This window comes from Aspergillus pseudonomiae (genome assembly GCF_009193645.1).
Source record: "Aspergillus pseudonomiae strain CBS 119388 unplaced genomic scaffold BDV37scaffold_131, whole genome shotgun sequence".
Taxonomy (NCBI): Eukaryota; Fungi; Ascomycota; class Eurotiomycetes; order Eurotiales; family Aspergillaceae; genus Aspergillus; species Aspergillus pseudonomiae.
In genome coordinates this window covers 23,985-36,684 of record NW_022476123.1, presented here as the reverse complement: position 1 = coordinate 36,684, position 12,700 = coordinate 23,985, and the positions used below count along the sequence as shown (strand labels likewise).

Here is a 12,700-nt window from a genome sequence, read left to right as displayed (position 1 = left end):
GCAGCACAGGGACAAGCGGCAGCACAGGGACAAGCAGCACAAGGACAACCGCTAGCGCAGGGACAACAGCCAGTGCAAGGGCAACCGCTAGCACTAGGACAACAGCCTGGGCATGATTCTGCACAGCCGCAATCACCAACACAATCGGGATTCGGACAGCAACTATCAGCAGCACAGCCAGCACAAGTCCACGTCGATAATACCCCTACCAGGGGAGACGTCTATGGCTCAGCTGCTATGGGAGCTGCCATTGGAGCGGTTCCCGGCACTGTTAGTGCCACGATACTTAAAGATCAGAATGAACAAAATAGGGAGCAAACTGCTCGTGAAGGAGAAATGAATAGGGCACAAAATCTCGAGATTGCCAATATGAAGAACAATAACGGTGGCGATGCTAGCAATAATGGTGGTGGCGCTAACCCTTCTCCTTCTGCCAACCCGGCTCCTCCTGCGAATCCAGCTCCTTCTGCCAACCCAGCTCCTCCTACCGACCCAGCTCCTCCTACCGACCCAGCTCCTCCTATCGACCCAGCTCCTCCTGCCAACCCTGCCAACCCTGGAAGCACTGGTTACGGTAACGCTGGTAATGCTGGAAGTGCTGGCTATGGAAATGTTGGCAATCCTGGCAGTGCCGGTTCTGGCAACGTTGGTAATGCTGGAAGTGCTGGCCACGGAGATACCAATGTAGCGGGCACTACTGGAGCTGCTGGTACAGTTAGCAATGCCGGCTATAGCGGAAATACTGGTAATGCTGGAAGCACTGGGTATGGATATGTTAGTGCAGCAGGCACTTCTGGCGCTGCTGGTACCGTTAGCAATACCGGCTATGCCGGAAATACTGCCAATGCCGGCGCTGCTGGCAATACTGCTTATTCTACCGGTGTTACTAAGAAGCGAGGACTTCCGGAACTGGATCAGGAAGTTGCTCGAGAAACCCAACAGATCGATGATTCTTGTACTAAGGACCTTAATAGTCGGTCCAATTTGGTCCATCATTATGAAACCGGCACTGACTGTAAGTTTCTGATTCTCAAATACGGCACCCTGACCTACTTACTGAAATTTTATGGATCTAGCTCTTCGATTGGATGACGTTCCTCCGTCCTCTACGTAGCTCACAGAAATCCTCTCCGGCCAGCCCGAACTGGCTGCTGGCAGCCCCGTGCCAAAACCCATTGGTTCTACAAGTATCGAGCATCATGGACTCGGCGAGTAAGAAAAGAACAAACTCAAATGCTCTCTATAGGGCTCGCGGCCTCCATGGCTATGGCGATTGGATCTCTCAAGACGGTTCAGGAAGGACGAATGAGAGTCGAGACACATTCTGCTTTCATGTATTTTGATTGATGAGTTTGTATTACTCATATATTCTTTTATTCAATTCTGAAGACTTCCTATGTACCAAGCGTCTCTACTGAGGCATCTGCTAGGCTTCCGCGAATATTGGTAGGCGTATCGCTCGATTCTAGTAGACGTGGAAGAGTGATATAGGGAATAAGAGTGCATTATAAACTGGCTCTGTAACTGTTTTTATATTTGTTTTCGTCAGTTCCAAAATGCTTACGCGAGTGCCCCATTGCTATTAAACTGAAGATGATGGTATGTTTGGTAGAGAGACAATGATCTAAAGTCTAAACGATGCCCCAGGAAAACTATCAAGTCTAGTTACCCAGGATCTGCTGAATGGCGCTCTTAAGCTCCTGTTCAGACATAATCCGCAGACCCAATCGTTCATTCCAGTTGAACTGCATGAAATCTCCACCCTTATACCCTTCCCCGTACATCATCTGGAAGTAGTAGTTGATGATTACCGACTTGTCCCCCTGCTTCAACTTCTCGTCTGACTTTGCGATCAGCTCCTTCACTGACACTTCTTCCGGAGTACCGAAGTCAATGCCAGTGACTTCAGAAACAAGCTGAGTCAGATGGCGCTCTGTGACAGCAGCCGAGCAGATATAGATGGGCTGATTAGCGGCAGCCTCGAAGTTGCTGTGGCTCTCCAGCAGCTTGACAATCGCTGTGGCGATATCAGAGAGGGTCGAAACGGCGATCGGCTTGTCACCGCCATCGTGAAAGATGGCTTTTTTGGCCATAGGGTTGGGGCCTAAGACGCCATACTTAAGGGCCATGTCAAAGAAGGCACCGTTATTGACCGAGGTCCATGTGGTGGGGCTGGAGGTACTGGGCATCACGGAGGTGAGGTACTGACGAATAAGAACCTTCTCCTTGGCAATTGGTAGATTGATGGATAGAGGGGACTCGAGCATGGTGGTGAATTCGGAGGGGATGAAACGCTTGACGGATGCAGAAATGCAGGCATCGATTATGATCTTTTCCGAGTCGAGCAGAGGGAAAGGGACAGCACTGGAGATAATCCGGTTAGAGCCATCCTGAAGTTGGCAAGTTGGGCAAGCCCCTTACCTAATAACGACATCCTGTCCAGTGAAAGTTGAAACCAACTCCTCCTTGTTTTGGTAATCGACCTTGATAGATTTAAGGCCCTCTGGAGCGGACTTGCTCGAGTCCTTACGCTGGATAGCGGTCACCTCGTGGCCAGCAGCTCTTAATGCGCTAGAGATGCGAGAACCGAGAGTGCCGGTAGCCTATATGCATGTTATTAATCTCAATGACAAGAATCAGACGGGTGTGCAAAGTATTGTACTCCAATAATAGAAACTTTTCTGACGTTGGCCATTTCAATACCGATAGAATGGTGTGTCGATAGATCTGATACTCATAGCAAAACCTGGGGGATATGGCGGCAGCTATATATAGCTTCCTGTGAAAACATATATTCCATGGCGATGATACAAGCTCGGCGTTCTGGACTTCAACAGTGCCGACTTGCTATTTCGTGTTTGAAATCAAGCCCGATCTCGGGCTTGACATCAATGCCGAGCTCAGTAAGCAATCACTGCCAACATCAACCACACCAGATGCTCCTATGGATCACAGATTGACTAGAACAATTAATAGGACTATCAAAGCTGAGTTCCTTTGAATAGGTTGATTTCACCCTTCCAATCCCCGCCTCCAGCACGAGGTACTACTCTATGTACAGGTTACAACGACTCCTGATTATCAAGTGGCGAGTCTCCTTTATGTGCATGTTCCATCAGTCCCCCAATATTAACGTTCTGGACGGGATAGGGCTGGGTTCATCATGTGCAATGATTCCCTTCTCAAGCCATGCTTATTTCCATTCTTCGAAGACCGAGTGCGTTTTACTCATGTTCCAATCCGTCGTAGTATACGGGCATTGATTTGTATAGTTGATTACGCACGGACCACTCGCTATCGATAAAGAATCTGCGGCAAACCCCGCGGCCATAATGTAATTAATCTAGTTAATCTAGATCAATTGACGGAGTCGTCATCCTACATACATCTCAATCACTACTACATAAACCGGAACAGATCCTTCTGTCTGCGAGAACAACCCAAAATGACAGCTACAAAGACAACACCCTCTGAACGTCAAGTCAATGTTCTGTTTGTCTGTCTTGGGAACATCTGTACAGTCCATCCTTTCCCCTCCCCGCATGGGAATGAGAAGGAACCGAGACTAACCTCTTGATCACCACAGGCCGGTCTCCCATGGCCGAAGGAGTCTTTCGGAACATGGCTGCCTCCCACTCTCTAATCAACGAGATCGATTCCGCCGGCACCGGTGCTTATCATACTCACGAACCTCCTGACTCTCGCACCATGTCTACTCTCCGCCAACACGGTATTAAGAACTACAACCACGCCGCCAGAAAGGTCACCAAGGAGGACTTCTTGACGTTCGACTATCTCATGGCTATGGATAAGCACAACTTGCGCGACCTCCTGGACGTGCGCGAATCTGTCACTGCTTCCTTGAGCAAATCAAAGAAGGCTGCCAAGGTTGCGGAGGTACGGTTATTTGGGGACTTTGGAGCCGGTGGAGCGTTGCATGAACGCGTTGGGGGTGGCGAGGTGGTGCAGGATCCTTATTATGGGGGTGTCAATGGGTTCGAGGAGGTTTACCAGCAGGTTGTTCGGTTTTCGAAGGGCTTTTTGGATTACCTAGAGAAGAACCAGGGTGATGAGGCGGATAACTGAACGACTATATGCGAAGGGGGTCATGCGTTTAGTGGTTTTCCCTTGCATCAGAGCGAGGTTGAGAAGAAGTGACTTAGATACCCAGCGCTTGTTTAGACCTTGATCGATTGAAGCGTGAGCCAATGCTTTGCAGGCGTGTTTAGACATCGATATAGCATGTACATGCAAGAGACAAAGAATGTAGAAAGATGTTAAATAGATAGATTCCCAAGGATCGTCAATGTTCAAGATCTTAACCAAGAATATAATACATCTACTATAAGTGTGGTATTGTACAAAAGATCTGTAGCCGATGAGCGGTCTACCACCCGTATGGTACCTCTTACCGCTCTCCAAATTATACCCAAGCTCGCTTGCTAGATCATACTTTTTCACTGATATTGATGGCCGCTCTACACCCTAATCGGATGACGCTGACTAGCGGGTCGTAGGGCCGGGCTTCTTTGGCGTCATTCTCGACAGCATGGTCCAAATGCTCTAATTCTTCGTCGCGGATCCTTCGGAACGTCGCCAGCATATCCTTCAACTCATCGTCCAGCTCTTCCCCTCTACGTTCCGCCTCCGCCTGCCACGACAGTATCTCCCGCACTTGTTCATTATAGTGAGAGCCAATCTCCGTCTCCACAGCTTCTGTGCAGGCCATGGCAGCCTCACGTCCCATTGCTCCGGTCGACCAGCCGAGAAATGTTGCCGCAACCTCCCATATCGGATACATTGCCGTTGGTCGAACTTGATGTTTCGCAACCATCTGATTGAACGTCGAAAAGTGCCCAGCTTCTTGATCATACATGTGCTTCATTAACGGACGCAGGTGGGGATGGGAACGCACGACCTGCGGCGTTTGCGCCTTGTAAATTAAAGTAGCGGCAAGCTCTCCAGCCTGGTTGACCCGCAGGGCACTATCCAAGAACTCGCGTTGTTTTTGACTGAGGACATATTTGGGTTTTGACGAGCTGGGGGTTGAGTCGGGCGCTGGAGACGCATCATGCGATTTGCCCCAGAAAGGTGCATTTGCTGTGGATTTGTATCCGCGACAGCTCTGTCGCAAAGTTGACGGTGCGAGGAAATCGAACACTGGCGATGTTGGCCGGTAGGAATGGGGAAGAGGGCACCTCCGGAGTGCTGTGACGGTCTTCATCTCGGTCAAATGTTGAGACAAGTGAAGCGTGGGTGAGTCGTAGGGAACGCGAGAGGAAGAGAAACAAGAAAAATGAAGGTAGAAATTCACACAAGACGGACGTAAAGACCATTCATTCCGAGGTGGTCCAACCCGATCGTCTGCATTTCTTTAATTTAATCCGGCAGACGCGCGCTTAACCACCCGAACGGGCTTGGCACGACGGACGTCATGCCGACCGCGACTCTTGAAGTTAGTCGCTTCTTTTCACTTCCAAGTTCAGTCAAAGTCAACTTCTTCAACCCGCCACCCGAACTGCAGTCCCTTTGCCGGTGTCCTTATATCATTGTTCCTCTATAGCCCCCGTTATTGAACCGCTTCTCCTTGTACGAGTCATCTATAATCCTATATACGACCATTTCATACGACTCTGGAATCCGCTCCGACCAGTTAGACACTCTTTCATTGCGACTACCGCCCAGGGGTCGGCCGTTCATTATTCTCTTGCCAATCTCCTCTGCCTGAACCGGCACTTTCCGTCGCGGAGAGGCGCTTCTTTCCGACTGACTCAGCCACCTCACATTTCAGGCATCTTTTGTGTTATTCACCATGGCGGATGATCTTGATGCCGAGCTGCTCGCTCTCGCGGGTGACGCCTCAGATGAGGAGGCGTCTTCGCCCCCTAGGCAGAAGGACGCTTCTCCTTCTGCATCTCCCCCACAATCCCCTGAAGCGTTGTCAACTATGGGTCGCAAAGGAACTGCTAAGCCCGTCCGTCGAGGTCGCAAGTCACGGAAAGATGATGAAGAGGACGGAGAGGTGTACGTTCGATATTTTCCTTTTCCCCCCCCCCCTGGTGCGAGGTCTAACTTGCGCTCATATCGTGGTGCAATACGGTGACTGACACAGTATTTTTGACCAGGTCTGCGGCTGAATCACACAACTCTCTTGACTCTGCCAGCATGGTAGAGTCAGAGTCGGCGTCTGATTCGGAGGGATCAGATGCCGGTGCTGAAGACGACGGACCTATCTTCCCTTACGACAAGTTATATTATTCCTCGAAGGACAAAGAAGAAATCATGGCGATGCCTGAAATCCAACGAGAGCAAATTCTCTCCGAACGAGCGCAACAGGTTGACCGCCACAATCAAGATCTAGCCCTTAGGCGCCTTTTGGCTTCCCGTGAGCGCGAAGAAGCCCGCCAAGCGAAGAAGAACAAGCGGAAAGCTAGCATGGCAAACCTAGAGGATGGTCAACGAAAGAGCTCGCGTCAGAAGACAACACTGGGTGGTCGCAAGGTCGGTGAGACCTCGGATGCTATCGAGGCGTACAAGCGACAGCGTGAGCAGAAGGGCAGGCGAGATGAACTCCGTCGCCGTGAACCGGCATCCAAGGATCAGGCCGTTCGTTCGAGAGATAACAGGGTTTCTGACGAAGATGCGGAGGGAGAGAGTGATGCTGAGTGGGATGATAGAGATCGGTCGCCATCGCTACCAAAGGATGACCCGCCAGCGGAGCTTAGGGATATCCAGCGAGCTCGTGTAGGTCGGACCAACTTCGCGCAGGTCTGTTTCTATCCTGGATTCGACGACGCCATCTCTGGCTGTTATGCACGAGTCAACATCGGCCCGAATAGGGAAACCGGCCAGAATGAGTATCGGCTTTGCCAGATTAAGAGTATGTATTGCCAATATGTCGTCAACTCTTGTTTTCAAATTTGTTCCTAATCCGCCTTAGGATTCACCGAGGGTCGTCCGTATTCTATGGAGGGGCCGAATGGCCGATCGTTCGTGACGAAGCAATACGCAGTGCTTGCGCATGGGAAAGCAGAGCGGGAGTTCCCTTTTGTCGCTTGTTCAGACTCTCCTGTTACCGAGGTTTGTTTCTCACATCTTCGTATAAACCAACTTTCTAATGGTGTCGCAGGCGGAATTCAATCGTTATCGTCAAACTATGGCTGTTGAAGACTGCAAGATGGCGACAAAATCCACGGTAGCTGAGAAGGTCGTGGATATTAACCGACTCTTGAACCATAAATTCACACCGGAAGAGTTGACGGAAAAATTGAGGAAGCAAGGGTCACTGGACACCAAGTCGACTATTTTCAAGCGGATGGAGACGGAGAAGAAGCTGAAGCTTGCAAAGGCTGCGGGTGACGATGCCGAAGTCGAGAGATTAGAGTCCGAGATGGCTGGCATGAGCGCACCTAAACTTGCTTTCAGCGCGAACTCTTCGAAACCCCGTGCAGACAAGCCTTCCGAGCATGAACGTTTGTTAGAACTGAACCTCCGCAATCAGAGACTCAACACCGAAAATGTGCGTCGTGCTCAACTGGAAGAGAGAAAGGCCAGCCGAAAGGCCGCTGCAGCAGTCGCTCGCGGAGAAGCTCAGCCAAACCCGTTCATGCGCGTCAGGACACATGCCAGGACACATTACGACGCCAATGGCAACGGTACAGCACAATCAGACGCTACTAGTCGGGATGGAACCCCTGCTACTGGGTCCGATACGCCATCAAAAGTAAATACCCCCAACAGAAGCAATACTCCCTCCGGCTCCCAGAAGAAAGCCACTAAGGGTGGGGTCGCAACAATCCGTCATCGCAATATGGACGATGAGAACATTGCGGCTCTAGATCTGGACATTGACATTGAGATCTGATCCTCGGCAACGCATTGCTACATACCGATGTTCACGAACTGTGTTTATCCTACGTACAGCTCTGGTTATTGGATAGCCAACGATTCTTTGATGACGTATAGACTCTTGGAGATTGGACCAGAAACAACATTCCTGTCTCCAATCGCGAAGCATCTGGCACAGCGTCGGTTCTTGTATTTGAAAACGGATGGAGTTCACTTGGCGTTACATGGCTCTACTACCGATATCTTGCATGAACATGTATTATTGAACCATTATTACCTACCTTAAAACTAAACTCCAAGCATATTGCCATTGTCTGTGACTGTCATATAGCGAGATGTCTCTAAATAACCTACAATAAAAGCCCTCAATTACCAAAGCTCTTTCCAGTGTTACATTAGAATCTCCAATGAAAAATAGGGCTCTCCGCATATCACGTGTGATAAGGGAATGTGACGGCAGATCGGAGGATACGCGCTCAACACGCGGCGCGTCGTTCGTTCAGTAGTAGATTCTCCGCCCTAGATTGAACTGACATTTACTCCATACATAGCCCACTCTCCATTTTTCCACCTCCTATGACCAAAAGAATTAACCACACAGCCTACAATCGACCACTATAGTAATGATACCACTCCCAATTCCCACCTGCTAACGCAAATTCTCACATCCGACGCAACAATGTCAACCCCCTCCACACCGCGGACGGCGCGTTCCGCGTCGCCAGCAGCCAACTCACCCAAGATGCTCACCCCAGGGCAAAAGATCAAAGCAATGCTCGCTCAATTCGACAGCGACTCGGATTCAGATAGCGGAAATGCACAGCCTCAAAGATCCATCGCAAGAATCACCGACACCCTCAAGCACAGCACAGTCTCAGACCACCCATCAACCATGGATTTGGATGAAGAGGCCTCGGACGAGGACGACGATATCATTATGCCCAAGGGCCGCATGGCTGCTCGACTACAGGCTCAGAACCGTGAGAAGAACGAATCGGCATTTGATCGTGTGTCGAAGAGCTTGAGGAACGCACAGCAAGAAAAACGGGATTCGGCGGCTGATGAGGCCATGTCCGAGGATGATGACGATGACGACGATGATCTTCCTGTGGCGGGTCCACGGAGGAAAACAAATAATAAGCCGGTCGAGGAGCCTGAAGATAGTGAGGTGGATGGGTCGCCGCCTCGTGCGCGCGCGTTTTCGCCTCTGTTTGTTTCGTCTCCGACTCGTGATAATGCTCAGGAACGGAATGCAATCGAAGACTCGGATCAGGATGAGGCTCGGCCGAAGGCGAATGCCCGGTTCCTTGCCCTCGTTGCCCAGAAGCGCAAGGAGCGCGAGGAGAAGGAGAGAAGTGAAAATGAGAAGAGAGCCGCGAAGGCGAAGCAACGAGAACAGTTTAGCTCAGAGATACTCTCTGGTGACGATAGTGAGGGGGATGATGAATCCGGACGAAAGCTATCACAACCTGCACGACCTGCGCGACAGGCCAGTAAGAAGGCCCTGGAAGAGATGAACAGGGAAACCCAACGAATCAGCAGAAGTATGCAATTGGTCCATCAGGCTCAGACCAAGAAGAAGATCAGCAAGGAAAGCTTCTTTGCTCGGTTTAACTTTATGCAGCCTGATCAGCAAAACGCCTCGGGGTCTGCGCCGGACAACTCGTCGACTACCGCTGATTCGCAGAATTCGTCGGATGCTGAAGCTCAGAAGAATAAGGAAACGCCGCATACCTCACCGATTCTAGGTCCATCTGAGAAGCCTTCGACTGGCAGTGATGCTAATGATGCGTCCAAGGAGGCTTCAACTGAATTCCCGACCTTGGAGGAAATGGTTGCCAATGGCCCGCAGCAATCAGAACAACTCATCGTGGGTCGCATGGAAGAGCAAGCGGCGGATAAGAAACCTCAGGTCACCGAGAAAAAGAAGCAAAAGAAGGTCCTAACAATGCCACCTGTTCGTGTTCGCCTTTCTCGCGAGCAAGTAGCTCGGAACCAAAAAGACGATTCCGACAGTGATTTGGAAATTGTTACATCTCCCGCAAAGTGCCGCCGATATGCGGCATTCGAAAACCTTTCCATCAGAAGACACCAGGAATCAGCTTCTATGATGAAACTGAAGGCCCTGGCTCAGCTCACATCTCCTCCGAAGAAGTCCAGCATGAATTATGCCGAGTTATCCGCACATCTCTTGCATCAAGCGAGGCAACAGGCAAGCAAAGAGAGGATGGAGAGAATTGAAGAGCTGAGGGCAAAGGGTGTCATCATTGAAACGGCCGACGAGCGGGCTGCGATGGAAGATGAATTAGAGAACCTTGTCGAGAAAGCCCGGAAGGAAGCTGAAGAAATTGCAAAGCAAGAGAAAGCAGCAGCTAAGGGCGAAGCGGGAGATGATGAGGATGGTGACTACGAATTCTCTGGGTCTGAGGAGGATGCCGACGAGGCTGATGAGGAAGGAGAAGATGATGAAGAAGAAGAGGAAGGTGGCCTATTCGACGCCGAAGCTGGCGAAGACGAAGAGTCTGACGATGACCATCCCGAGGTCATGTCATCCGAAGAGACCAGTTTGCCAACCCAGAGACGGAAACGGCCTACTCGAGTCATTACTAGTGACGACGAGGACGAGCCTCCCGTACCCAAGACACCTGCCAGGATGACTAACCCAGTTGCAGTACAATCTGTAGAGCGACCGCATATTCCCGGCTTGCCTTCTGATGACTTGACTATGAGCTTAACCCAGGCATTCGCGGGAACTTTGGGTGATAATCAGCCAGACAACCAGGCGGGATCTACAATTCCTCATTCGTTGCCTGATCCAGTCGATGGTCGACGAGGATCCGATTCACACATGATCATCAAGGATAGCCAAGAACAAAGGCTTGAACATACCGATATACTGGCGGGATATGCACAGTCTGAAATACGAGTTTCTGAATCCCCTGCTCCACGAGGGATGTCCCAGTTTTCTCAGATCCCGGACCCAACACAAGATGCTGGGTTTGTGCTATCACCATTTGATCCTTCGAAACGATTCATGAGTACACCCGCGTCCACAGTTGACACTGTTCTCATTAACCGGAACGAATCCCAAAATAACTCCCCTACTGTTGGACGGAAGGCTAAGCATCTGCATCGGGGACGGACAACTGGACTATCCGCCATTGAAGAGCAGAATGAAGGCGATTTTGAAATTGATGCCAGTGCGTTCGACGTTCTGAAGAAGGCGGCCAAGAAAAAGTCCACTGTCCCGTTTGATAAAAACAACAGTAAAGCGAGGGATGTGGTCGAAGAAGCTGCGGAGGAATCTGACGACGAATATGCTGGCCTTGGCGGCGCCAGCGATGAGGATGACGATGTGGAGGATGCATACGATCGACAGATGATTGACGACAATAGCGGAGAAACTGCCGACGAGAAACAATTGGCCGCTCTCAATGCGTATGTGATGCCATTCTGGATTAATATTGATGAGAACATATGCTGACCTTTCTGCAGACTCCATCAGAGAAATGCAGACGAGAAACAAGTAGCCAAGCTTCTCAAAGACATCACAACTGGTGCCCTTAGACGACGCAGACGGGGCGATGATGAGTTCGATTTGGACGATTCTGACGATGAGCTCCTTGCGCGTCGGCGAGAGAAACAGAGAGAATTTGCACGGATGCGAAAGGCGCTGATGGCTGACGAGAAGATTGGTGAAATTGCCGAGAACCCTAAGAAGGCTGCGTTCTTCAAGGCCGTTGAAGATCGCGATATGGACGACGATGGCCTCGATTTCCTAGAACCGGAGGAAAATTCTGAGTTCCAGGCAGAATCATCGTCGCAAGACGTGATTCCCGACTCACAACCAGATACGACTACCACTAGCGATAGCAACAAGAGGAAGAGGCCTCTTGAGCCTTCATCTGAAGAGATCAATAACCGACCTCCGCCTCATATGCGTCGCAAGCCGGCAAGTCTCATATCCAAGAAGCCAGCTAACCTTGCTGAGATCCGCGAAACCCTTTCCTTCCTGACCGAGACGCCTGAATATGACTCTTTCCACGAAGATGCAACTGTTGAAGACGACGAAGAACATGATAAGGATATGGATGGTGAGGCAGCGGATGAACAACCGTCCAACAGTCAGTCTACGGAAGAATTCGTTGCCCCGCGGCATCCACGCCGGACAAAGGGTCCTGTCGTGGATCGTCTTGCTCTGCTACGACAAGCATCATCTAACTCGGCCACATCTGCTTCCTCTAACACCCGATTTGCTTTCCAAACTGGCTCTGGGCCCGATCCCATCGGGTTCCGCCCACCCTTGCTTCGAAGGACTACGACGGGCTCTTCTTCCACCACCAGCAGCTCCTCCAAGTCGGACACATCGCGACGAGTATCGAAGCCTGCATCTGGTGCATCGGTTGCAAAGAAGGGCGCCGTTAACTACTATACCGCCGCCCGAGAAAAGGAACGTGAGCGGGAGCTTCGGGCCAGGACTCGTAACACTGGCACCAATATCACCGCTTTAGTGAACAAGCATGCTAGCAACCGACTCGGCGCTCTTGGCAGAACTGGGCAATGGGATTAATCCAAGGCATTCAGCCAACACTTCTTGTATATATGGTATTTGTTTTTGATGTTCGGTGTTCCGGAGCATGGATGTTTTCGCCGTCATGGTCATGAATGATAATTTGGCTAGATATTTCCGATGAATGGTGGCTGGGCGTGAATGATATTGGTTTGCATATCAAATTTAAATATCGCGTCTTGATATTAATCCTTTTCTTGTAATTCCACGGTCGTTGGATACTTCTTTCCACACGTCTGAAAAACCAGTCAACCTACAACCATCATTGTATATACTATGTGT

At 50.4% G+C, this 12,700-nt stretch overlaps 6 protein-coding genes across 6 annotated transcripts in view; 4 read left to right on the top strand and 2 right to left on the bottom strand.

Annotated features, from left to right (window-relative positions):
- Positions 1-1,216, top strand: part of BDV37DRAFT_291417 (uncharacterized protein) — a gene marked incomplete at both ends in the record, with an annotated part of 2,073 nt that extends 857 nt beyond the window's left edge. Inside the window, 3 exons of the mRNA XM_032088932.1 lie at positions 5-72; positions 106-987; positions 1,115-1,216. Of these exons, the coding sequence (XP_031935391.1) occupies positions 5-72; positions 106-987; positions 1,115-1,216 (1,052 nt within the window). The remainder of the gene's footprint in view (positions 1-4; positions 73-105; positions 988-1,114) is intronic.
- Positions 1,217-1,661: 445 nt separating this feature from the next.
- On the bottom strand, positions 1,662-2,955 carry BDV37DRAFT_291415 (aromatic alcohol reductase; the record flags this gene model as incomplete). The annotated part of the gene is made up of 3 exons (XM_032088931.1): positions 2,663-2,955; positions 2,422-2,603; positions 1,662-2,364 (listed from the first exon to the last, which is right to left on the bottom strand). Exons 1-3 carry the CDS (start codon positions 2,693-2,695, stop codon positions 1,662-1,664), a joined length of 918 nt encoding a protein of 305 aa, XP_031935390.1. The 5' UTR covers positions 2,696-2,955.
- A 406-nt stretch (positions 2,956-3,361) lies between these two features.
- On the top strand, positions 3,362-4,283 carry ltpA (tyrosine protein phosphatase LTP1). Its single transcript, XM_032090605.1, has 2 exons — positions 3,362-3,515; positions 3,587-4,283. Exons 1-2 carry the CDS (start codon positions 3,446-3,448, stop codon positions 4,084-4,086), a joined length of 570 nt encoding a protein of 189 aa, XP_031935389.1. The 5' UTR covers positions 3,362-3,445; the 3' UTR covers positions 4,087-4,283.
- Positions 4,284-4,294: 11 nt separating this feature from the next.
- BDV37DRAFT_264234 (demethoxyubiquinone hydroxylase family protein) lies at positions 4,295-5,329 on the bottom strand. The gene has a single exon (XM_032083648.1). The coding sequence runs from the start codon at positions 5,222-5,224 to the stop codon at positions 4,448-4,450; it is 777 nt and encodes a 258-aa protein (XP_031935388.1). The 5' UTR covers positions 5,225-5,329; the 3' UTR covers positions 4,295-4,447.
- A 169-nt stretch (positions 5,330-5,498) lies between these two features.
- On the top strand, positions 5,499-8,381 carry BDV37DRAFT_264233 (RNA polymerase-associated protein). Its single transcript, XM_032083647.1, has 4 exons — positions 5,499-6,024; positions 6,126-6,880; positions 6,941-7,080; positions 7,130-8,381. The coding sequence occupies exons 1-4, from the start codon at positions 5,813-5,815 to the stop codon at positions 7,862-7,864; spliced, it is 1,842 nt and encodes a 613-aa protein (XP_031935387.1). The 5' UTR covers positions 5,499-5,812; the 3' UTR covers positions 7,865-8,381.
- Positions 8,382-8,428: 47 nt separating this feature from the next.
- BDV37DRAFT_264232 (uncharacterized protein) lies at positions 8,429-12,627 on the top strand. Its single transcript, XM_032083646.1, has 2 exons — positions 8,429-11,286; positions 11,344-12,627. Exons 1-2 carry the CDS (start codon positions 8,528-8,530, stop codon positions 12,416-12,418), a joined length of 3,834 nt encoding a protein of 1,277 aa, XP_031935386.1. The 5' UTR covers positions 8,429-8,527; the 3' UTR covers positions 12,419-12,627.
- The last annotated feature ends 73 nt before the right edge of the window (positions 12,628-12,700 follow it).